At 40.8% G+C, this 25,499-nt stretch overlaps 1 protein-coding gene across 4 annotated transcripts in view; it reads right to left on the bottom strand.

Annotated features, from left to right (window-relative positions):
* clstn1 (calsyntenin 1) overlaps positions 1-25,499 on the bottom strand; it is a 48,929-nt gene that overhangs the window by 4,652 nt on the left and 18,778 nt on the right. The window contains exons 2-18 of one of the 4 annotated variants that reach the window (XM_072697387.1): positions 23,291-23,413; positions 17,501-17,530; positions 15,036-15,231; positions 14,311-14,519; positions 13,168-13,317; positions 12,697-12,882; positions 11,835-12,083; positions 10,536-10,657; positions 8,492-8,654; positions 8,079-8,129; positions 5,712-5,869; positions 4,281-4,429; positions 3,890-4,116; positions 3,196-3,366; positions 2,740-2,885; positions 2,150-2,285; positions 1,511-1,695 (exon numbers count right to left, since the gene is read on the bottom strand). In XM_072697387.1, coding sequence (XP_072553488.1) covers positions 1,511-1,695; positions 2,150-2,285; positions 2,740-2,885; positions 3,196-3,366; positions 3,890-4,116; positions 4,281-4,429; positions 5,712-5,869; positions 8,079-8,129; positions 8,492-8,654; positions 10,536-10,657; positions 11,835-12,083; positions 12,697-12,882; positions 13,168-13,317; positions 14,311-14,519; positions 15,036-15,231; positions 17,501-17,530; positions 23,291-23,413 — 2,651 coding nt within the window. The remainder of the gene's footprint in view (positions 1-1,510; positions 1,696-2,149; positions 2,286-2,739; positions 2,886-3,195; positions 3,367-3,889; positions 4,117-4,280; positions 4,430-5,711; positions 5,870-8,078; positions 8,130-8,491; positions 8,655-10,535; positions 10,658-11,834; positions 12,084-12,696; positions 12,883-13,167; positions 13,318-14,310; positions 14,520-15,035; positions 15,232-17,500; positions 17,531-23,290; positions 23,414-25,499) is intronic. The other 3 variants (XM_072697388.1, XM_072697389.1, XM_072697392.1) reach the window with 3 other exon arrangements.

A 25,499-nucleotide genomic window follows, 5' to 3' on the forward strand; every position in this document is an offset into this window, starting at 1 on the left:
AGACTGAATCTGCAATAGGCAAGCAGCTTGGTGTGAAGAAATTTACTGTGGAGCAATAATCAGAAAATGGGAAACCTACAAGACCACTGATAATCTCCCTCGATCAGGGGCTCCACACAAGATCTCAGCCCGTGGGGTGAAAATGATCACAAGAACGGTGAGCAAAAATCCCAGAACCACACGGGGGGACCTAGTGAATGACCTGCAGAAAGCTGGGACCAACGTTACAAAGGCTACCGTCAATAACACACTACGCCGCCAAGGACTCAGGTCTTGCAGTGCCAGACGTGTTCCCCTGCTTAAGCCAGTACATATCCGGGCGCGTCTGAAGTTTGCTAGAGAGCATTTGGATGTTCCAGAAGAGTATTGGGAGAATGTCTTATGGTCAGATGAAACCAAAGTAGAACTGTTTGGTGCAAACACAACTCGTTGTGTTTGGAGGAGAGTGAATGCTGAGTTGCATCCAAAGAACACCATACCAACTGTGAAGCATGGGGGTGGCAACATCATGCTTTGGGGCTGTTTCTCTGCAAAGGGACTAGGACGACTGGTCCGTGTACATGAAAGAATGAATGGGGCCATGTGTTGTGAGATTTTGAGTGCAAACCTCCTTCCATCAGCAAGGGCATTGAAGATGAAACATGGCTGGATCTTTCAGCATGACAATGATCCCAAGCACACTGCCAGGGCAACAAAGGAGTGGCTTTGTAAGAAGCATTTCAAGGTCCTGGAGTGGCCTAGCTAGTCTCCAGATCTCAACCCCATAGAAAACCTTTGGAGGGAGTTGAAAGTCCGTGTTGCCCGCCGACAGCCCCAAAACATCACTGCTCTAGAGGAGATCTGCATGGAGGAATGGGCCAACATACCAGCAACGGTGTGTGCCAACCTTGTGAAGACTTACAGAAAACGTTTGACCTCTGTCATTGCCAACAAAGGATATATAACAAAGTATTGAGATGAACTTTTGTTATTGACCAAATACTTATTTTCCATCATTATTTGCAAATAAATTCTTTAAAAATCAGACAATGTGATTTTCTGATTGTTTTTTCTCATTTTGTCTCTCATAGTTGAGGTCTACCTATGATGTCAATTACAGGCCTCTCTCATCTTTTTAAGTGGGAGAACTTGCACAATTGGTGACTGACTAAATACTTTTTTTTTCCCCCACTGTATAGTCTATATTGTGCACTCCTAGTTTCTGAATCCATCTATTCTAAGCGATGTAACAAATGCCGCTGCTGCATCTTGGGTGTCAAGCAAATCTAAAGGTGTTGGCAGGTGATGCAATAGCTCACAGTGCTAAACTGCTTATGAAAAAGTTCTGTCACTTTAGGTAGTCTGACAGGTGCTTTATAGACCTTTCTGCAGGGGTAGTCAATAGCTGATTTCTGCGTTTTATGGTTTACTGTGTAATTATTGCACAAAACTCAGTAATAACATAACAGGTAAAGTGGTCAGTGTATTGTCCATCTAGCACTGAGCCAGATGTCATTTGTCACTTTAGTACCTCCATAGGGTTGACCGTGATGGTGAGGGCAGAATCGTCCCAGTCCATCTCGTTCTCTTTGCCGTTCTCTTGGTCTCTCATGGTGCGCTGGTGAGCGGCACGGATCCGGAACACTCCCAGGATAATCATGAACACCAGGAAGCTCACGCACACCACAATGACAATGGTGGCGGCGCTGGGGACGACTGCGGCAAGCGGAGAGAAGGAAGACAGCAGCACATGAGGGTATTGTATAAACACATAGCAATCAGCATTCCAGTCACAGACACTGAAAAAGAGGCTCCATTTAGAGTCACGGCCGGCTAACCAGATGTCATGGGCCGCGCTCATGTTTAATCCCCAAACTTACACCATTAAAAGCAAGCAAAAAAAAACAAAACACAAAACAGCCCATATCTGCCCTAGATTTTTTTTAATTGACTTTAAGCTCACAGTAAAAGAAAACGAATTCATTTGGAGCTAGAAATTAAGCAGATTATGCCTTTGATTACAAGTCTTGGATTAACTCTAATGAAAGATTAGTAAAATAATCTATGAGCTGTATTGTGAGTAATGGAGCATCGCTCTGCATCCTGCTTGCAGAAACCAGGAGCATTAGAACAGATGGAGGATTGCAGGAGACCAAGAAAAATGAAGTACCTGAGGCCTGATGAGTGTTGGCCAGGTTGTGTCCGGACAGGTCCACTGAGGCATGCTTGACTTGGTTGATGAACTGAGGCTGCCACATGGCATTGTTAGCATGCTCCATCGGGTTAGCGGTGTGGATCACGTTGACCTGAGAAAACACACAGTCAGTGACACACTGCATTACAAACCATTTTGACTCAGATCAGGTGAAGGATCTTAGCCCATTCTTAATGGACAATGGCCACCAGTTCACTAATAATCTTGGGTTTGCTGCTGCAACCGCTTTCTTCAAATCCCAACATAGGTTTTCTATGGGTTTCAAGTCAGGCAACTGTGACAGACACGGCAGAATCTTTTAGGACTTCTTCTGGAAGACTACCATTACGGTGACAGTGCTGAATATTGTGAGGCATAGCTTGTTTACTTGTGAGTTGTACAAATCTGTAGTTCGTATGAATTGTGTCTCAAGTAAACACTAAAACACATTAAACAAACAAACAAACAATTGTTACAGTTTTCATGCCCATGAATACATTTTCTATAGGGGTAAACATATTTAAACTTTAATTAAAAGTTTCTGAAGAATGTGTGGTCAGCCCTACCTCGACCTTGAAGTCATTGCTGACATAGCGGCCGTTGAGTTCAGAGCAGACCAGTTTGAATTTCCTGTCAAACAAAGCCTCTGTGTGCCAGTTCCTGTAGCGGATCAGGTGCAGCACCTGCTCATAGTTAGCCATGGTGTTCACACCTGGGCGTGGAAATAAATAAATCATCACTTTTTCTATTCCCTGTGTAAATGTTACTTATATTAACTCTACCACAAATTAGACAGCTGAGACTTTATCTTAAATATGTTCTTAAATATGTAAATATGCATGTGTTTCAATGAATAAAGCATTAGAATGTGCTCTTTTCTAAAACCATAGCTACAGTCAGATGAGCAAAGCACTGAACTGAATGCATTAACATTTGCTTTATAACTTGAAGTATTAGTCAATTATTCACTTTTAAGTGTAATATATTAAAAATAAAACAGAATTTAGTGTAGAGACACACACCAGTGATGACCATGCCCACGCTGGAGGAGCTGATCTCCAGGCCTCTCTGCTGGACCTGAGCCAGGTCCACTTCCAGACTCTCATGGTCTCCATCCAGGTCATCTCCCACCACGGTCACTTCGCACATGTCCAGATTGTGCATGATCTCCTCGGAAACCACGGTCTCTTGCACTGTCAAGTTAGTACAAATTCAGTCAGATTTCTTTAGTGAAATCAATTAATATAAATTATTAGTCCTTAGTTTCATCTAGTCAACCTTATATTTTGTTTATAGAACTCTTATACAGTATAACTTAAAATATTTACTATTTTGACACCAACAGATTATGTAATGGCTTGGAATCTAGCTAAAATATTAAAACTGAAACCTTGAAATAATCATAAGAACACCCTGTGCATTAAGAATACATTTCTCCAGGTATGTATCAGTTCCAGAAACGTTATCTTCTTAACTCACAGAGTACAAATGCTCCTATTGGACTAAACGTCCTCAAAATACCTACTTGTTTAACTTGGCTTGCTCTCTAAACCGTACTCTGTAATGCATTCTCTCAGCAGAGATCTGGCAGATGGCACAGCTGTCATTCTGCCATTCCCTCCTCACCTATAAACCACTAAGACTCTTTATTTTCTCTCTCTGTTTCTTTCTTTCTCTCTTCTTCAGTCATTAAGCAGCTGGCTGTCATGTTTATACCTGTGGGGTCATCCTCTCCCTCTGCTTCGGCTTCGACCTCACGTGTGATAGTACTGACGATGCGCAGTTCGGGGAAGAGCGTCACACCCTCAGTGCTTTCAAACTCTGCAGCTCCGCGAGCGAAGTGGTCGATGCCACTTAGGCTGATCTTAGGCTCCTCCGGCTGAAGGACCATCACATAGCCTTCAGCATCCGGTACGGAGATGCAGGTCTCTTCATTGAAGCACCTGGGCAATGTAGAATAGCCAAGAAGATACCAATGTCATATAGGCAAGTTTGGCCAAGAATCAAGCAAAATGTTCTCCATACCTAAAATATAGCCAATCAACTAAAATCCAGTGCTTTAACTGATGTACTAAACAACTGGTTAAAGAGAGGATGGTGTACTGACTTGACAGTGGTGGTGACGCGGAGGTGGCGTATTCCTGGTGTGGGGAACTGTCTGGAGTTCAGGTAGGAGATGTGCTGCATGACCTTCTCAAAGCTCTCAATATCATCTCCCTCCAGAGTCAGAGAGGACTGATTGGGGTTAAACTCCACCTGCGCAGAGACACAAACAGGAGTAATGAGTCAGACTCAGTGAGTCACCAGAGCTGAGCCCTGACATACACAGCATTTTTATATCCCTGCCTGTCACTCGTGACATTTACTTCAGAATCTTTCAGGTGAAAAATCAACTCTCTGGCATTTCAAGTGCACCCAAAAATGGAACCAAGAGTAGTGCTGGACAGTGCATTAAACATTCAAGGCTGATACTCCAAGCTTTCTTTAAAAAGTTAACACTGTGCTGGTGTTGTGTTCTGCCTATACTGAATCAATTTCTGCACATGAGTGTGACTTGGATGGGCACAGACACACATCAGTGTTGGGCTGCACAATACTGGAAAAACACTGACACTGCAATAATTTTGTTTCTGCAATTTGTTACATTGCAATATTTTAAAATATCATAATTTAAACCTATAGTACCAGAACTGATTCATCAGGTCATGTTATTAATAATGCGCTCCGTGTATCCAATATTGGAGTAAAATAAATTATATTGGGCAGATATGATCTGACTCTGGTAGCTCTGGTAGGAAAATGATAAAAGCTTTTCCTTTTGTATCAAACAGTAAAAAAAGTTAGAAATCATTGATTTTGACATTGCATGTCCTGCAATGTGATTACAGTGCATGTGCAGATTGCGATGCTAAAATGATATATTGTGCATCTCCACATCAGTGTAAAACACTGGTAAAAAGTTACTGCAATATGTTGTCCCTTTATTGTCTTTTATACTTGTACAGAACGGTGAAATTCTTCTCTTTGCAGATCCCAGGGGTCAGAGTCTGGAGTATGCCCGGTATTGAACCCATACCCCGTGATCAATAACCAAGTACTCTAACCACTAAGCCACTACCGCCCCAACATGTGTGACCTTATACTATAAGATATATATTCAAATTCAAATAAAAGGGCCTTTTCCTGGTATCGAACCCACAACCTGTGATCAATAGCCCAGCGCTCTAACTACTAACCTACTACTGCCTCAATGTGTGTGACATTGTACTACTAAAAACAATAAAAAAAAAAAGATACAATCAATTTGGGAATGGGTGCATGTGCAACAGTGCCCCTGGAGCACAGAGGTTTAGGGCCTTGTTTGAGTGTGGCAGCTTAGCAGACCTAAGTATCAAACCCACCCCTACCACAACACAGATCTTATCCTACTAACAACTTAAAAAAAGGTATAATCAACTTTGCATTTGTTTTAAGGGGTACGTCCTCAACCATTAATCTACTCATGAGCATATTAAGGCCACATAAAGGTACCACATACCTTCACTGCAGAAGCCACCTCTTCTGGCAGCTGAACGTCAAGGCCCTCTTTGCAGGTGTACAGGCAGTCAATCACCTTCTTATTCTCCAGCTTCCCAGAGCGAATCATGAGGCCGGCCAAATTGCCCCGGAAGTACTGAGTCATGCGGGCACTGCCACCTGGACGAACCCAGACAGAGCAAGAGTGAGTGAGGTAGGAAGACAGATAATGTGCAGCCTGCTGCTCTTTAGCTCCAGGGACTCAAGCATGCTCTGCATCTCTGAGTGTGAAACCAACGTGACTGATGCACATGCAAATTAGTAAGGCCTCTCTGCTCTGGCCTGGATCTCCAGAGAAAGAGTGTGATGAGTGTGAATAGGCTTACAGCCTCATGCAGCTCTGCCTTCATGTGTGGAGCAGAATTATAGTGAATCATGGAGATAAAGTGATGGTAAAATGGAAAGTAATGAGGAGGGATATGTACAAATGAGTGATAAAAACCTACTATACTGTTTCTAATCATGCATAAAGCAGCATTGTGCGAGCATTATGCTATTCTTAGATAATAATTTTGCTCCTGGGCTCCCCCTACGGTGGCAGAGAGTAACTTACTCTCTAACCACGGTTATAACAACCTATACAAATTAGGTTGTATTTATTGAGCTGAGAGATCTGAAGTGAAAGAAGTGTGTGGACTGAGGTGGTAGAGTAATATTACAGGATTTTACACAAAATTTATCGGGTTACGCAGTGTTAGGTAGTTCTAGCTGGAGATCTTGTGCAGCTCCACCAACCTAGGTGGAGCTCTACATAGTGAAGTAGCCTCGTTCTGGCCCCGAGTGGCAATGACAGAGACGATATTCTCCCTATTGCAGTCAGTGAAGCAACAACATGATTTTGAAGCTGGTATTTAAGGGTGAAAGTGCTACATAAATGTTATTTTCAGTCTAACAGAGGAAGAAGTATATCATGGTAAAAACACTACTAACTCTATTAGACGCCAATAGTTTTAGTTATACAGTGCTGTACTTTACTTATACAGTGCTTGTCCTTTGTCCAATGTGTATTGATTTACATGATTTTGAGTTTTCTAGTGGTTTTACTGGTGTCTGTCCATTACCTCTTATCATATCAATTACTTTAACATGGTGTTTTGTGTTCAGGTTTACCATTTTCCAGCATTGAAAAGAATGTAATTGGTTTCTGCCAGTTTAAAAGTCTGTGTTAACACTAGCATGAGAGAACTAACCAACTAAAATCCCTACAAATTAGTTATTCTTTTCACACTGATACAGCATCTTTACTACAATAAGAAGTCATCTGTAAACATCTGTAGAAAACATCAATATATCGAAGAATCGCAATGTTAGGTTTTGCAATACTGTAATCGAGTCTCTAAACCACAGTACTGGTATTTAAGTAATAGTGTACATGCAAAGATTGGTGGCAGACAGTGGTTCATTTTGTGTGATATTTGAACCCTGACTGCTAGACCAGTAACTTCTCTTTTTCAAATTTTATAAATATGATGGTGTGTTTTTTTTAATACTATGACATAAATATAAATTAAAAATGGCAATATATCGTCGAGATACTGAATTCTTAACTCTCCTAACATGACGCATATCGTACCGCCAGGGTCTTGCCAATACACAGTCCTAGTAAATATCAGTGGCTAACGCTGTGTAACCTCAATTTCAACTGATTTCATCAGCCAAATAAAATATGTTTACTGGGCCCTAACTTTTCTTTCAGTTGTCTCGAAATGAGAACAATGCAACTGCTCGAAATAATGCGCTTGTTCCATGTGATCTTGCATCCTCTAGAGGAGATTGTGAAAGTCACTGTGATCTGAGGCCTCAGCTCCAAGGCATCAGCTCTGGAGTTTGATACACTGCGCTGTTCCTGCACAGCCCCGACACATCAGGATCACTCTGCAAGATCCTGATGCAGCCGGCACCAACGAATCCACAAAACACAACAAAGAACACTGTAGGTAATAAAAAATGCACAACGCTTCACATGCAGGTTGCACTATTGATCTGACTGGTGTGCTTTCTCCTGTGAATTAACAGCAGTGTGTTTCCTGATCTGCAGGCGAAACTCAAAGCAAAAATGGCTGGTTGGTGGAAAATAACAAAACAAAACAAAACATAAAACAACAGAAAAATGAACTAATAGAAGGAAGGAGCAAGCAGAATGTGTGCCATGACATCTGGTCAGGATCGCTTCATGCTGAAAATGTTATGCAAAAAGAAGCTGAGTGTACATCCAATTCTCGCACAGCTGAAGTCAAGCTACTTTCAGCTGTTTGAGGACTGCATGCACGTTGTGTTAATTCATGAACAAACTGTCATACTGGAGCGATTAGGGAAAGATTTAGGCAACCTGTCAAAGGCTCAGAGACTGTCTCAGTGTCATTGTCATGTCCTGAGAGGTCTGTGGAGGTAAGACAGAAGAGTGGGGAAAGACGAGGTCTTGCTTTAGTTAGGAAAAGGTCAGCTGGATTTTGACGTTTCCATGCATTCAACTGAGACACGGTTTGGCAATTTGACTACTACCACAGTCTACGATAGACGGCATTTCATTCTCTATACACACATATACAATAGATATACACAATCTACTTGGTAAGCATGAAGCATATTAATAAAATGTAGAAGAAAGACTATTTGATACTCTTCATGCTTTTAATTTATTTACATTTCCAAAAGGCAAAGTCTAGAGAGGACACTTTCACCTCAAAACGAGAGGTTGCATCATTTTAACAGCGGAAAAAAACACATTGGTACAAAGCGTACCTTGCCAGCAGGCGCCAATAGTGAGCTGGGTTTCAATCTTGGAGGCGTGGAGAGGGTAATCCTCCGTGACCAGGAAGGGCTCGAAGGAGGCTCCGTCCACAAACAGAGCCACAGCAGGGAATTCGATGTTCAGCACATAGTGATGCCACTCTTTATCACAAACCTAAGGAGGGAGAAATCACATCAGGATGCTGCCGGATGTATCAATCGTTCAATGCTTTTTTTTTAGTTCAACTCCAGGATAAACAAAGCCATGCTTTAACCTGCGATACCTTCAGTGTATTATTTATAGAGGTTAACACTACATTATTAATGTGTTTTGCTTATTAGCACATGACAATGCAGTCAATAGAATATCTAACACATACAGGAGGAGAGTTCTATTCAGCAGCATGTTTTATTCAGTAACATTCTGTGCTTAATAACAATCAACATATGATGAAACATATACTGCACCTGATTAATGCTAACATATACAATACCCATAATGCCCTTGTTTACATGTTAATCATGAATGAGGAAGTGTTTAACCCTCTGGAGTCATTGGAGGGCGATTTTTGCATATCATCTTAAAGCCACCTTCAAAGTCATTTGCAGATTATCCACGTTTTATATCTAAATGTTCAGAACAGTCTCAGCTCTCTTCATAATGAGACCCCATGTGACGTACAGCACTGTGTGAAGAGACACTCTGACCCTAAAACTGAAAAACTGAAGCCAGAATTTCTTTTAAAAACATATACTCACTAATGTGGACAGATTGTTTTGGGTCCTTAAAATGGGTTTACCAGAATGTTAGATTTACCAAAGTATTGGAATGTACGAATAAAATAGTTTATAAATATCGAGAGGCAGAAGACGGGATTCTAAGTGTCTACTGGTCAGTAGCAAAAGTCAGTAGTCAGTAGTCCGTTCAAAAACCTAGGACAAATGCACAAATCCAGCATTTAAAGACGAGAGGCAGATGACGAGCACAGCGAGAGGCAGAGACAAGTATCTCAACCTGTCTCAATATGAGCCATGTCCAATCTAGCAATGAGATGTAATGGAAAGGACAGGCTCTACAGATTCAGGAAATGTTTAAATCATATTTCTGTTCTGTATTATAGATAAGATAGAAACATCAAAACATCAATTTTGATGCGCTGACGCATTAATAAACTCCAAAGGGTGTAATGATCTAGTTACTTCTGAGAACATGAGTTGATTTCATTAATGAGTGTTTCAATTTAAAAAGTGCTCATTTTAAAGCTTAGCATTTAACTGAAGAAACAGTGTTGTCACAGATTGTCACTGATATCAGCAAATAAAAAAGTGGTAATTGGTAAAATGTTTTGTATTGAGACAATCAAGGTACAGACAGACAAAATAATAATCAAATATCTCAATATGACAGTTACAGATTTAGAATGACCGTTGTTGCCATATTACGTATTATACCGTAATCCCCTGCAATGTAGCATATGTTCACTTTCGATCTACTGAGACCATCCTTTAATTTCCTCTCATCCATGATCTCATTTTATGTGAAAGATTTCAGAGAAAGGCATGTTATTTGAAATACAACATCAAAGTCCGACGGACAGCCACAGGGGGCTCAGGTGCTTTGGAATTTCCGTGTCTTACTAAAAAAACCCTCTACTGGGAAAAGAAAAGCATGGCCCACAGGCAGAATGAGGACCATTATGTAAAGTCTCTGCAAAGCTTTAAGCGTAGTTCATCTACATTTTTTGTATATGAAAATAAACTCTGCAACATTCAGATGGGTAAGCATACACATGTAAAAATGTTCTTACAGTCGTGTTACTGTTTAGTCTTCCTAGTTTACATGACTAAATGTTCCTTTCACGCAAGCAGATTAAGCAAGGAGGTAGAGACTATACTAAGCACTCTATATTTGGCTGTGTTTTGGTTTACATACTGCATAAAGTGTCCCTTTCATTGCTACCACTCACCACTTCGTGTCCACACACAGCTCACAGAAACCCAGTGGGGACCACCTGAAAAAAAACGAACACATTCCAAAAAGTCTGTGTTGACTCACTTGGTCGAGTTTCCAGTGGAACTCTGCTGGTTTGTAGTTCTCAGACTCGGTGGGGTCCTGACGAAGGAGCAGCACCAGACGACAGTTATGCACATACAGGGAGTAGTGGTGTCTGTTCATCTCTGCAAAAAGACAGACGGAAAAAACACAACTCTTCTTCATTTTCTTTAGTCCTTATTTACACAATTTCATAATTAATTTATTTCTGTCACTGAAGGCTTATTATTCAGTTCTGAAATATATATATATATAACTACTATATAGGGGAAGAAAAACGCTAAAATATTTATAAATATATAAATATACAAGGTTTTAGGAGATACAAGGTTTTGCAAGAGCCTAACTATGAGACTAATAGCACCAATTACCTGGACCTGGAATTTATATTTATGCTTATTTTACATTACATATTTTTTACCATGATTCCATTTTAATAAGCAATTAAAGGGGAAAACGGCCAATGGGGCAAATGCTGTTTAAAGGCACGGTTTATTTGTCAGTATTATGGCAATGTGTGAAGACATCCAGCACTGGGTTTAGTCCACGTGCTTCAATAACTCACATAAACTAACTGCATGAGTCTGAACGGGCACGCTGCAGTCCTGCTTTCTCTCATGCCAAAGCAGGGCTGTTTCCAGCCCACAGGGCCGTCCACATGATGTAATCCCTCTTACATAAGTCCCACACCAACTGATGACACTATCCAGCTTTTCTCAGACATGAGACAAAGCTTTAATGATTACCCGACAGAGATTTCAATACCTACCGTGAACCCTCTGAAAACGCCATAACCTCTCCTCAAATCACATGTAATGTGCCACCATGACTTTTGTTGCTAGGTAGCATTACTGGGCAAGACAGGCAGACAATTGTACCTCAGTACAAAACCCCTTAACCCCTTTAGACCCTGTATTTAAGCCCACATATCTCACAGCTACATTACTGTTGTGATTAACATTAGTTTCCTAGGTGTCAAAATAGAACCCTGTGGGCCACCACAAGATGTGTTCAACCAAATGGTTCCCAAATAATTCACAGTACTTTCTGTATTGAGATGAATAACTAAATAATAAACCTAGGCTGTAAAGGGTTAAACTGCAGGTAAAATATTCAGCTATTAATATTAAGATTCAGTTGAACTACAGTTCAGTTATGAGAGTGAGAAACTGAAGTGTGGGCCAATTTGAGGGACCAGACTATACAGCATACACCAATCACCTAGTCTGGTCACATGCTACAGGTGTTCTTCGTCTAATCTGGTTTATTAAATGCTGTAAATGTAAATGTAAATGCTGTTACCTGTCTTATCGGAGTTGCAGAGGATGGTTTCTTTCTCCCTGCCACCGGGTCCATGCCTCATCCACACAGAGACAGTGAAAGGATCCTTTAGGCTGGTGCTCACCACACCTTCAGGAACCTTAATGGCCTGAGTGCCATTGAACTCAAAGACCTGATCGCTGTCGTGGCCATTGTCAGTGGGCAAGCCCACAGTCCAGTTGGTGGCGCTACTGGGAGCGGGCAGCAGCTCCACAGTGCCTGTGCTGGCACCTGAATGAACACACAAAACAGCATTTATCTCCAGAACAAACAGCTCTAAAGCTAACAACAGCAGAGTTGAAAACAAGTGAAATCAGAACAATATATAAACAATAACACTGTGATGTAGTGTTGTCTATAAAAATGGCCATGTTGAAACCTGAACTGTTCATTATTCTGTGTTTCATAGAGTGTCAACAACAAATAAGGTGAGATTAGACACTTCTACACAGGCTGGAGTAAATGTATGGTTACTCAGACATGAAGTCTGCAAATAATGGGTATTAGTACAGGGTCACATTACTAATTAGCCACATTAGCATCACAAGTCCAGTGGAAAACTTGTGTTTGACTACATTTGCAGTAAAAATATAAAAACTAGAGTTTTAATCAAATTATCCCTCCCAAAGAGGGAGGCGCAAGATCATGAGGGACCTGTATGAAAGAGGATCAATTCAAAAAAATTGCGTCAAACTTGGCGGAAATGTTGATAGCAGTGATGTGAACACGCAAGTTCCTCCTAAGTCCTAGACAGTAATCTGCTCTAAGAAGAGGGTAAAAAACTCAAAATACATATCCAGAGTCTAGACTGCCACTCTGATGTCACACTCTTGCTGTGACTCACCACAAAGCCGGTGGAGAGACTTCTCAGAATATGTGTCTCGGTCACAGCCTTTGCCGATGTGGTTAGTCTCCAGCTCAATGCTGGCCTGGATGGAGGTGATGGGTTCCTCGCACGTTTCCAGGCGAACGCTGGGGAACAAGGCGAGACTTCCTGTGCCTGGCTCGTACTCAATCCTCTTATTAAAGCCTGTCAGTGGCAAATACACAAAGGACATGTTTGGTATTTGGAAAGTATCTGAAGGCGTTGGCATGCAAACATCTATTATTATTATTGCTATTGTTATTATTAGGGCATTGAACACTGAAGCTGCAAGTTCATTTCTTTGTAACTGTTTGGATTAAAAAAATAAGTTATTCACTGCTTGTCTGACACAGAGTCAAGGTATTTTCCTGGCAGAGCTGGTCAGCCTTGAGCTATCTTAACAACGTCCCGCTGTTCCTGGGTGCAAAACACAAAAGAGGCCTTTGATACCTTGCCAGCTTGGTTTGCAGGTTGGTTTGATGTTGATTTTGACAAGGACGTCCTCTGAGGCACGGTTCTTCCCACAGTCATAGGCCGTCACTGTCAGCTTGTACATGCGTTCCTTGCTGTAGTTCAGCTTCTCTGTGTTCTTGATGTTGCCTACATTGGAGATTGGAGGTAAAAAAAACAAAAAAACATCCAGCTTCAACAACATAATAAAGTGTTTACTGTTATGTAGCACACATAATGCATCCCAAAATATCTTTACAACTATTTATCCAGTACAGCAAAGCCAAGAAATCCTTTAAATGGTCAAACTAATGATCAAATCTAGCCCAAAACATCCTGGAGAGATGATTGAAAAGGTGTGAATAGCATCCTGCAGTGTTTTGTGCCTAGCTTAGCTTTTGAATAATTCATTGAAAATAATATTACAAAAGTGTAAGTGATCAAATAGAGACGGGATAGCATCTCCCAGGGTGAGCTGTGGTGTAACTAGTAGAGGTGTAAAAAAATATGGACATCCAAAATAGAAGTATGGAAAACTATCACAATATTTATAACATTATGCAATGCTGTATTGTTTCTCAAAGAGAGAGTATTGATTTTTAATTACTAGTTTACTTGCAAATATTTGTGGTTCATTTTGTGATGTGTTTAAACCTGTTACACAAGCAGTGTTGTGCTCTGTCCTTAGATTCCACTAAATGTTTCTTTAACTTTGTTATACTAATGGTCTTCCTAAAATCTGCAAAAAAATATACATCAATATATCACAATATACTGAATCGTAACCCCTGTATCAAGATCCAGATCCAGATCAAGTACCGCCAGGTTCTTGCTAATACACAGCCCTAGTAAAAAAAACTGTCAATCATTCAATCATTGTTCATCTTGACCGGCTGAATTGACCACAGCTTAAAATTTTTTTTTAAAAAAGGACAAGTGTCCTAATAATCCCCAAACAGCATCAGATTCCAGATCAGAATTAGAATCAGAGTTGTGTAGCTGCTTGTTTGTACAAATCTAACACAAGCCCACCCTCAGCAAACGGGACACAAACGTACTTCAGGTCAGTGCAGCTGTGTGTTCTATATATAAGCAGCTTTTTGGCAGGGGTTCGGTTCACTCCCTCACATCCCTGCGTCTTACCGTCCTTATCGATGGTGAAGGGCACATCAGGGGTGACGATCTCATAGCTGCAGATCTGACTGAACTGGAAAGAGCAGTCAGCATCCACCGCCTCCACCTTCAGGATGCTGTCGTACTTTTTGCCCTCTATGACTGTGGCCTTGTATGACTTTTCCTTGAACACTGGCGAGTACTCGTTCACGTCATTCACCTGGATATGTACGGTAGCCCTGGGTGAAAATCAGAAGAGTCATTGTATAACAGAGGACATTCAGGTCAAAGGAGGATTCAGGGTTGTTGGTTTTTTTTAGCTAGAAGACCTGATTATTAAAGTAAGGAGCTCCTGGATCATTAATATCACTCAATAATTCTTAATCATCTCCTCATCATGTTTCAGTAGTGCTAGTTAGTAAGGTGCCTTATAAGTCTGAGCAAAGTAATTGCATGACTCAGCTGAAAAACAAAGAAAAAGACTGGGACATATTGGATGAGGTTGGTAGCCAGTGTGTTTTAGATGCTGTGTTTGGTTCACAAGCCCAGCGTTGTTGATTTTTACTAAATAACATTTTGAACTTGATTTTTAGTTATTTTAATATCTTATCTTAGAGTAAGAACCTCCAAACATCTACTATAAGATTCTACACGAGACCAGATGTAGGAAAATAGAAGAATGTTCATTAGGTTGGGACTTGTTGGGGTGTTAGAAGCACCGGCACATCAAATCAGCATGTGATCAGGATACACACTTGTGAGACTTCTTCATGTTGGTACCATCTGGGCCCTCTCCACAGTCATAGGCCTGGATGGTGAAGGTGTGTTCTTTCTGGAGCTCGCAGTCCAGTTTGTCTTTGGCCCGGATGACTCCCTCGCCTGTGGACTTGTCCAGCATCACCGCCTCAAAGGGCACGTTCTGTCCATGAATCCTGAAGCCACAAATCTCCCCTGGACACGGTAAGAAACGGTAAAACACAGTGGTTCAGTCCAAAACTGCCACTGAGACAAACTAACAACTGCTTAGAACACAAAAGAAACCCACGACTAAAAACAAACAGCACACCACACTAACATAAGAACAGCCAAAGTTGTTTTGGCAGCCAAAGGGGTTGGTACAGTGGGGTCTGTGGAGGAAGCCAGAAGCACTGTAGAATGGGTGAGTATTTAGGAAGGGTAGGGAGGGAGTTTGGTGGGGGGGGTGGGAGTTAAAGGGGAAAAGGCTGAGTGTCTCGTCCAAGCCACTTGATCACATTGCATCCAGTCATGCAGTAAGAAACCCAGGATGTGGACAGGCATTTCACAGGAATACTCGTCATAGAAGAAAAGAAAAAAGAAACAAAAAAAAAAGGACAGAAAGGAAATAAAACGTTGAATGAAAAGCCAAAATCTTCCACTTTATCTGTAGATCACATTCATTGTGATTGTAGTATTGCAGTGACCTGCTTGCTGGTTTTAGTGAGAATAAAGAACAGAAAAGAAAGCAAAGTTAAACGGTTACATTAATAGTGGATGCGACGATGAGGAGTTATGATATAGAGGTCCGGCACAGTTTGCGAAATTCAGTCAATACCAGTTCGAAACCTTTAAACAAACTAAAACACAACACAAATAAACAAACAAACAAACAAACCAAGAAAAAAAGCCCCTGGATTTCAACAAATTCACTTTACGTCAGGGTTTGGGCGTGAAGGAAGTCTTCCTGTGCAATGTTGTCTCTCTCACAGCCTTAAGAAACTAAAAGAGTGAAACAATAATAAAAAAGGACCAGAACAGAAGTGGTGAAACTAAACCACTGGATGAGAGCTGGGGTTAGAAATATCCACTTGCTTGACATCCACATCAAACAGCAGCAGTTGCCATGCTGTGATTCGGATTAGAGGTGCAGAGAAGGAGCAAAAGGATTCCACTACAGGTGAGTGCATCTGTAGATCACACCATCCTTGACCAGAGGGAGTTTGCAACGTTTAACAATCTCAGCAACTTTGCTTTGATCTGGCATTAAACAGAGAACGGATTTTTCGTAAGATCACACCATAGACAGTAGACTTTTGTCTAGGAGACCACATTATACTATGTTTAATGAACAGAGCTGAACGCTTTGATTAAACAGAATACATCTAATGTGCACATGCATATACTGCATATATCTTAATATAAATGTGGGCAATATGACGGTATTTTATCGGTATTGTGATAAATGGTATATCGTGGATATCGTCTGTACTTAATATTTCATTCCAAAGAGCAAAATTAGTCATGTTTAATTGAAGGTAGTGCGCTTAAATTATTGTGATATACTTTGAATATGGTGAAAGTCGAAGTACGGTTAAATACACACACCAATCAGCCATAGCATTAGCAGATAATATTCTGTACAACAACAGACCTGACTATTCAAGGCATGGACTCCACCAGACCTTAGCAGCAGATCCCTAAGTTGTGAGGTGGGGTCTCCATGGATCGCAACAATGAGCCTTAAGTGCCCGTGACCCTGTCGCTGGTTCACTGGATGTATTTTCTTGGAATACCTGTGGTAAGTACTGACCACTGCATATTGGCAACACTCCACAAATACCACTTTGTGTTTTCAGGATGTTCTGACCCAGTCGTGTAGCCACTACAATTTGGTCTCAGATACTTATGCTTGACTATTTTTCCTGCTTTTAACACATCATTTTGATGAACTGCTCACTTGCTGCCTATTATATCCTCTTTTGACAGATAGACCACTATTATAGGAGGTACTAATGTTATGGCTGATTAGTGTATTTTCCATCAATTCCCAATTCACAATCACACAAACTATCTTTATATTTACTAAAATTGGTTTAAATTGGTCTAAAATCTATTTTATTATTTCAGTAGATGAATCTTGACCTGGTTGTTTTAGCATTAGTGTATATGCATGTGCCCATTAGTTTAATATGCATCTTGGAGCTGAAGTACTGTTAGGATCTGCAAACTACACTGGATGTCTCATGCACAGATATTTCTAAATTCATTTAACCCCACAACAAACGTTTCATCCAGGTCTTGTGTTTTATTATTTGCCAAATAGTTTGAGGGTGAGGGAAAAGAAAAACGAGGAAACCAAACCATAAAGAGAAGTGGGAGATTACAGAGCATGACAGGAGATTCTGTGTGAAGTGCCGATGCGTTTTTGCGTTAGTGGGTTAATTATACAATTCACAAGGCAGTAAAAAGAGCCCGTCATCACCTTCTTTGGTGAAGGTCACCTCAAAACTGTCTACAAGAAGGGAGAAAAGATAAACCAGGGTCAGTCAGAGAAAGGAAGAGATTCAGCTCAGATCACAAAGAGAGAAAGACAAAGAGATGGAAGAGATCACATGTAAGCATTTACATATACATATATATGTGTACAGGGCTGGAAATAGTTAATTAGGTCTTTGAACATTGTACCATTCTGATCAAGACTGTACCAAGCCTGAGGAGCTATCTGCACTGGTGCTGGAAGATACTTTTTTTGCCATTTGTTGCAGAAGATGCACAATGCAAATCCAGACATTATTTCGAGCCCTGATATGTATGAATACAGTTAATACCCAGTATACATTATCAGAAATGCAATGCTTCAGAATTACACACACAGAGCCAACAAACAGCCACATTTGCAGCAGAAGAGAAAAGAACATTTGGTAAGGTTCATTCGGGTGACCTTCAGGTGACGGTCATGGTACAGGGATCATGGTTCGGTGCGCGCAAGTCGCACAAAGAATATGTGGTATGCACTTTTAAGGTAAATACGGAAATTTCACAGGCACATGTGCTACATTAAGCTGTAAGCCGTTGGATTTGCATGGTATCGTTAAGGAGTATTGATATGGTAACTGTAGTCTTGTTTTTCCCCTCCTCCTCCTCACTTCATTTCCCCCCCTCAATACTCTCAGTGCTGCGTGTAGACAGAGCAACTCAGCTGCTGTCTTCATCCTTTATCTCTCACTGTTCTCACCTTTGGGTTTAAAACGCCTGAAAATTAAGAAGCATTTCACTGAAATTCTAGCTTTTAACAATTTCAATAAATCTTATTTTAATTTATGAAATCATGGTGGACTGGACAAGGACGATGTGCCTGCGTTCTTGGGTGTGTGTGGGTGGAAACTAACAATGAACATGCTTTCAATGTTCAACATTTGCACTGTACTGCTACATTAACTCCTACTACTACTTAGCTACTATTAATTCCTCCAAGGGGGCGCTATACAGAACCTTATGAAACAAACTGTAACTTTTTAAGCTCAATCTTCTGTTCAAATCAAGTGAAAAGAAACCTGGGTTAGTCTCATATTTTTGGTTCTTTTCCCCTCATTGTGTCATACTTTTACCAAACTGTGAGGTCCAAACAGCAGTGGGAACTGAACCATGACTTTTTTTTGTGAGACTGAAAATAAGACCATTGAAGACCTTACCTGTAAATCATCTAACAAATACTCAAAACAGCAGTCAAAAGATCTTGTTTGAGTCAAAGATTTAAAGTAATTTTCCTTATTTTATACTGTAAATGTCTTTATTCACCAAAGCTTAAATTACTTAGTAGCTATAAGTTGGTAAATAGATCTCTGTCCTAGGAACCATCCAAATCGAAGTGACTTTAAAAGTAGGCAGACAGGGGATTTGCCCATACCCATAGCACTAATGAGAAGCACTGCCTAATTTGGATAGTTTCACAGTGGGCTCCATGAAAAATGACAAGAGAAAGACCCTCTGAAGACCATTAGGCATAGTAGCTTTCAATCATTCTGAAACCTCCTTCAGGTTCGAGCACTCAATGGTGTCTTCGAAGAGGAAACATGCTATCATGTTCAGCCATGTGCTGCTTTAAAGCGTGGTCAGCCATTGTTCCTTCACTGACACTACTCGTGATAATGGTCTGAACAAACCCACTGATGTTACTGATCATTTCCTTTGGGTCGTTTCTGCTTGGTTGCCTATCCATGGCCCAGTTTGCCCCCATCGCTGGCCCCAGACTGGTGGAGCTGTCTGCCCCGTTTTCACCTCAACAATTAGAGATGGATTTTCTATTAGAAGCTGCTGTTCAGAGCAAGTCATGCAGCAGCAGCTTTGTGCCTCTTCAGTGCACTCTCCAGCTCTAATGACCGGCTCTGCACGCTCTTCCAAACTACAAAGGAGGTCTACATCACAAACTCTTCCTCCAAATTCCTCCATTCCCCAGCAGACCAAAGCACGAAGAGCACAGCGCCCTGGTCCACAGTGACCCTTAGAGAAAGCAGGAACTGATGAGGACACACAGCATACGTGAGATAAGGGCTGTACTGGTAACCTAATCATATTTATTCAGTATCGTCATCTGTCTGCTGATACCTGCTCCTCCTGCACATTACTAATTCCTTATTCTTTATAACTGCACTGCCTTTCATCTCCGGTTGGTTAAAAAATGCAATTTTTTTACATTTACTCTATTTATTGTTATTATTGTAATTATTGTATTGTATTACTGTGCTGTACTGTCTATCTATCTGTCTATCTATAACAACAAACAATAACATTTCTAATAACAGATTACAATGTCCACAAGGTCCACCTAGAGTGAGTTAGCATGAGCGCTGCTGCTTTTCTGTACACCCTGTAACTTCTGCACCATTTAAGGTGGAACTCTTGCATTTTTGGGATACGCTGTATGTTGTGGGAAGTCGGACCGTGCATGTGAAAGGGTTAACAAAATGTTTCTGCTGTCTAAAAAAAAAACAGTTATTTGGTTATAACCATTACAGGGGTCTGTTACCATGGTAACTCAGTTAGGAAACACAGATGACTACATATGAGCACTGATGTCTCAACACCTTGCTTTTATATAAGCTACAAGAGTCTGGGAATTCTGGGACTCTTCAGATATTCAGAAAATTTGTGAGAAATTGATGGTTAAACAAAACAAAATTAGGATTTCCTCAATTAATTTTAAAATAAGTGTTTTTATTTTATTTAATTTTTTTAATAAAAGGGCTTTCCAGTAATGGATTAAACAAAAGGTTTTTAAAATTGATGACAGGTAATCAAGAGCAAATGAATGAATATTTAGTGCTCTAGATCAAATCTCATCCCCTGCTAAACACTGACTTCCAATGAAGAAACAGATATCAATTAAAATACCTTAAAATAACATCTAACATAAGAAATATCACAACAGATAATAGCCGTGTGGTCTTACAGTATGTGTATTCAGTACAAATGTGACGGTTCAGTGTGTGCAGTCAGACAGAGAACACTTGGTAGCCTATGTGTGAAGAGTGATGAACGTAATGCGGAACCAAATTTCATAAGTGCGAGTTGCACCCGGAAACCTTAAGCTATAAGCTATTAGCAAATTAGCAACATGCCAGGACTAATTTAGTACAAGTAGATTGGTAGCGGAGTATGTTGAGTGCAAATGACACATAGGAGCTGAAAAAGTTTTTTTTTTTTTCCTCGGCCTGTGCTTTGGGAGGGTTGGGTTGGCCTTAAGCTTTGAATGTGTTATTATATTCATTACACCTAATTATTCAATTTATTAAAGTTTGTATGACATATGACATAAGAGAAGCTTTTCAGTTTTATAGTTTTCTACTGTGTCTGCCTGTCTTTTGTTTTTCTTAACCCAGCCCTATGAAAACATAGGAACTATTTGAGCACATTGCTTACATTTTACTGCTTCACTTCACTACAGGCTGTAGCAAGTACCTATTTGGATCTGTACACTAAACAGTACACTGTACCCTGCATGCCTGTCTGTTCAAAATCAATGGAAAGAAACCTAGTATTATGCATTTGTTTTTATTGTTGCTTTTTGTCCTGTTGTTTAAAACTCAAATCGAACCATGAGGTCCAAACTCTGGTGAGAACCAAACGGTGACTTCTGTGTACCACACTACGTACTCCTAAATAATAACAGTAATTTCAGGTAATCAAACTGCAGTCTATGCCAAAATGGAAGTCATGTATGAAGGCTTGTGAGAGGCTTGTCTGCTCATAGACTCTGGGAGATGAAGGACCACAGTCCAAAGTTCTGTAGCCTTGCTGCCACGGGAAGCCGAAAGATTAGAGTAAACAAGCACCAGATTGTTTCTCCACTGCTTGAATTTATGAGTGGTCTTACAGGTTCAGTCCACATTGTCATTTTGGCCTAAAAACCACCACGGCACCACTGTGCTGTCCAGAACCAAGCCTTAAGGAATGATTACAGATACTGTTGTTCTAAACAGGAAGCACTGGTGGTACTTTACACATCGTGTTGTATGTTGTGATGAACAGTCAGGAATAACTAGAACAGGCTGTATTAACAGTGCAGTCGATGAGTGAATATCTGAACACACACTCACAGCCACGCTGCATTAGTCAGCATGGCACTGGACTAACCAGGCCTGGCAAAGAGTCACCCACACAGCCTTGTGATTCCTCCTAACACAATCTGAGAGAGAGTGCTGGTAAAGTCAGAGAGCCAAGCTTCTTTACTCCCACGGCAGGCTTACCACAGGGGAGTCCATCCATTAGCCTGCTTCTTTTAGACCAGTAAGGGTTTAAATGGACTGTCATTTAATAATCTCAACAATCAAGTCTACTCTGCACTCTTTAGAAGGACTGTATACGCTAAATGAAGTATGACTTACATCACCTTCTATGTGTTATGGTAATGAATACATTCCATATTTAATATATGGTTATACAATTTAATACATTTTGCATTTTTTGGCCAAAAATTGGCCAGAAATTTTTGGCTATTTGCAAATTAATAAAAACATAAGCTTAGTTTATTATTTGACTATATAAAAGTATACATTCCTAATCTTCCATTGGCCCCTTCAGTCACATTAGCATATATAGTAAAAATATTTTTACAAATAATTCTGAACAGCAGCACAACATTCAAGTCAATTCCTGGTGGAACTAAATATGTTATTTAATGTTTCTTAAAGAATTACAATAAAATTTTATTTTTTTAAGATTAGACATTTTTATCCCTAGTAATTACACTCTCCTATCTGGACATTTACAGCAGGTGGACCTGATCCCACGGTAGCTACAATGCTTCAAAGCAGGCCATGTGAAACATGGCACTAGAGGCCTGGCACTAGAGCCCAGAGTGGAGGCAGAGCATTCACAATGCACCCACTGCATAAAGAGATTTGAAATGAGGCCAAAGTAAATCTCTCAGTGATTAGAAGAGGCCAGATCTACAGCTAGCACTGGACGTCCTCTTTCACTGTGCCACTGAGAGGCAACAATACCGCATAAGCGAACTTCACTGATCTCGAGATGAAAGAGCCACTGGAGCTGCGGCCATGCAACAGATTTTTTTTAATAAGTTAACTATGAGCATGTGTATCCCTAAAACTAATGTATAATAAATAAAAATTACAAAAAAAAAACATTTATAATTGAGAGTGACTTCAGGGAACACTTCGAAACGTAAGGTCTTTCTGTACTTCTGCGCCCAATCTCTACAACATGCAGGTTAATGAGGTTTATTTGCCTTTGTAAAACATTCAAGAGCAAAGCCAGGGAGCACATTTGCAAAACTAATCACCGACAGTGAGAGCTGACAACACTGATTAGGATTTTAAATTACGGGTCTGATGGCAATATAATGACATTAGAGAAGCAGCAATGTGATTAAGCTTTGCCATTGGGAGGCAATTCTGGACTACATATACACAGAAAGGTTTAATCACATAATCAAAGCCTTATCTAAGCAAAGTCAGGTCAGCAAAGAGCTTCTTAGCTCAGAGCACAGAGCAGGAAAGTGGATAAAATCTCCACTTTCATCCATTCAACCTTTACATTTGGTTTCTGGTTGACTGACTGGGCCTATCCTGATTATCAGATTATACAACAACTCTACAGAATCATGAAGGTCAATGTAACTGTTGAATACTCAGGAATGATACAGTACAGTCATCTATTACACACATGCATTGTAACTGTCAACAGTGCTACAAAATAAGTGGGAAGAACGAATGAGGAAGGTTCAGGGATGCTATAAGAAGCCTCCTCTTACCTGCATAGCGCAATGGGGCATCCTTATCCAGGGCGATCAGTGGAGGATCCAGGAGAACTTTGTCATCGTTTTCTGTTACGATGCCGTGATACGTGGTCTCAATCCATGGCTTGTGCTTATTAACTGTTAAGAAAACGAAAGAAGAGAGGTCAGAGATGCATTTCGTCAGATGGAGGATGTCATGGTAAAAACAGAACATGAGGTTTTACAGGATTTATTTGTAATAAAAAAAATTTTTAGGTTTTGTGGGATTAGCAAACTGCTTGGGATTGAGTAAAACCACATACTGGGTAATATTTTTTAATTTAATATATTATTTCAGTCATATTATAAAATATAAGGCCCTATTTTAGCAATCTTTAGGTGAGCTGTCAACTGTGCACCGTGCTGCTTGATTTAGGGGGTGTCCGTGTGTCTTTTCACAATGTGAAAACGCGCCAAAGGCATGTACTAAGCCTTTTAATTAATCATGGGTGTGTTTTGGGAGTTACGTGCAATAAACCAATCAGCGTGTCACTCGCCATTATCTTTAGGAGCCAGGTGCGGTCTGGCTTTGGCCGATTGCTATTTCAATGGCGTTACAGCGGGGGTGTACATGTGTTGGGCACGTGTCTGCGTTGACAATTCAGACAAGTCTCACTGTTGACGTCTGCCTAGTCAGTGGTGCACCTGTGTTTTCTGTTGCCAAGATAGCAATGCACCAGATATTGACTTGAACATACCTCATTCCGAGACCACCACGCCAATCAGCGTAAATATATGCGCAAGCACCGTTGCTATTTAAACGACGCAGGCGGAAAACATGAAAATAGACTGTTGGCGGAGTGCAAGATAGCAATGAGCATCCAGACACGCCTTCCGCAGGGTGTAGGATAGGGTCCATAGTCATATTGCCCACCATTAATTCCTTAAGACTGCAAATAAAAAAGCCCTGTAGAAGAAGCCACTTACTTAGTGCTTAGAGAAATGCTTGCAACAATAACAATATATGTCATTTTAAGAGCAGCTATGAAAACTAACAGCTCCTCAGTCTGTCTCCCCAGCCATTGGCCAGTGTGTAGTGGTAACTATGCCTCTACTTATCCAGAGAGACAGTATGGAACATCTCCAGCCAGCTCATTAGTGTTGATAGAGGACGGTGTGCTCTGCTGGAGCTGAAAGCTGTGCAGACAGGCCTGTGCTTTGGCTGTAGGTTGCAGAAAGTGCTGCCACAACACAGCCAGGACAGACACACACACACACACACAGCGCAGAGGGGGGATGTGAAGGGCAGACTGCTCGCTTCCACAGCTAATGGCCGTCCACGCCCAAATGTGAATGCCTCAGCAGCTCCTGAGCGAAATGCAAAGCCCTCACAGTGGTGCGCTCATTGTGCACAGGCAGCACTGACAGCAGGACAGCGTCAGGAAACAGGAGGCTGCTGGGAAAGCGGGGGAGCTGTCCACACAACAGGCCAGCATTTTACTGAATACAGCTCAATCAGAGCCGAAGCACTGCCAAAGCCAAAGAATCACAAGGCTGGACAGCTACTTGCCAGTCACCCATGTTTAAAAAGATTCTTTAAGGGTTCTAGAAAGGATAGTAATTAGGTTCTAGGCAAAGCCATGGCAACAGAGCAATTTTTACCATGATATTTATATGAAAGGATTTCATGAATAAAGTAAAAAGCAGTTAATAGTTAGGAGTATGTATAAATATACAACAGAACATTCATACGCTATATGGACAAAAGTATTGGGACACCTGTCCCTTATTGTTGCTTTCTTCTAGCCAACGCCTAGCATTAGGCATTGTGTCAATAGGTTCATGTTGATCTGCTCATGTTGAGTCCTATTCTATTGGCAGTACAGTACAGTGACGCTAGCCCTGGGAAAAGCCCTAGTAACACCACACACATAAGAACAGTGTTTTAATGAGAATACTGATGTTTTCTTGACTGCAGGGGTCTTGTCCTTGCACATCTCCCATGAAATCCAAACGTGTGCAGTCTCTTCCTGATGGTAGATGCTATACTTTGTTATCCACTGTGGAAAGAGCTATGTGTAGATTACTTGATGACATCTTGCGGTCTGCTCATGGGCTGAACTTGCTAGGACAAGGTCTTTCTTGAGGATCTCAGAGAGCTCTTTGGCTCTCGTCATGGTGATACCACTTACTTCAACAATCAAGAGCAAGCAGACTAAATGTCTGAGGTTTAAGTAAGACATTC

Source organism: Salminus brasiliensis, chromosome 14 (assembly GCF_030463535.1).
Source record: "Salminus brasiliensis chromosome 14, fSalBra1.hap2, whole genome shotgun sequence".
Lineage (NCBI taxonomy): Eukaryota > Metazoa > Chordata > Actinopteri > Characiformes > Bryconidae > Salminus > Salminus brasiliensis.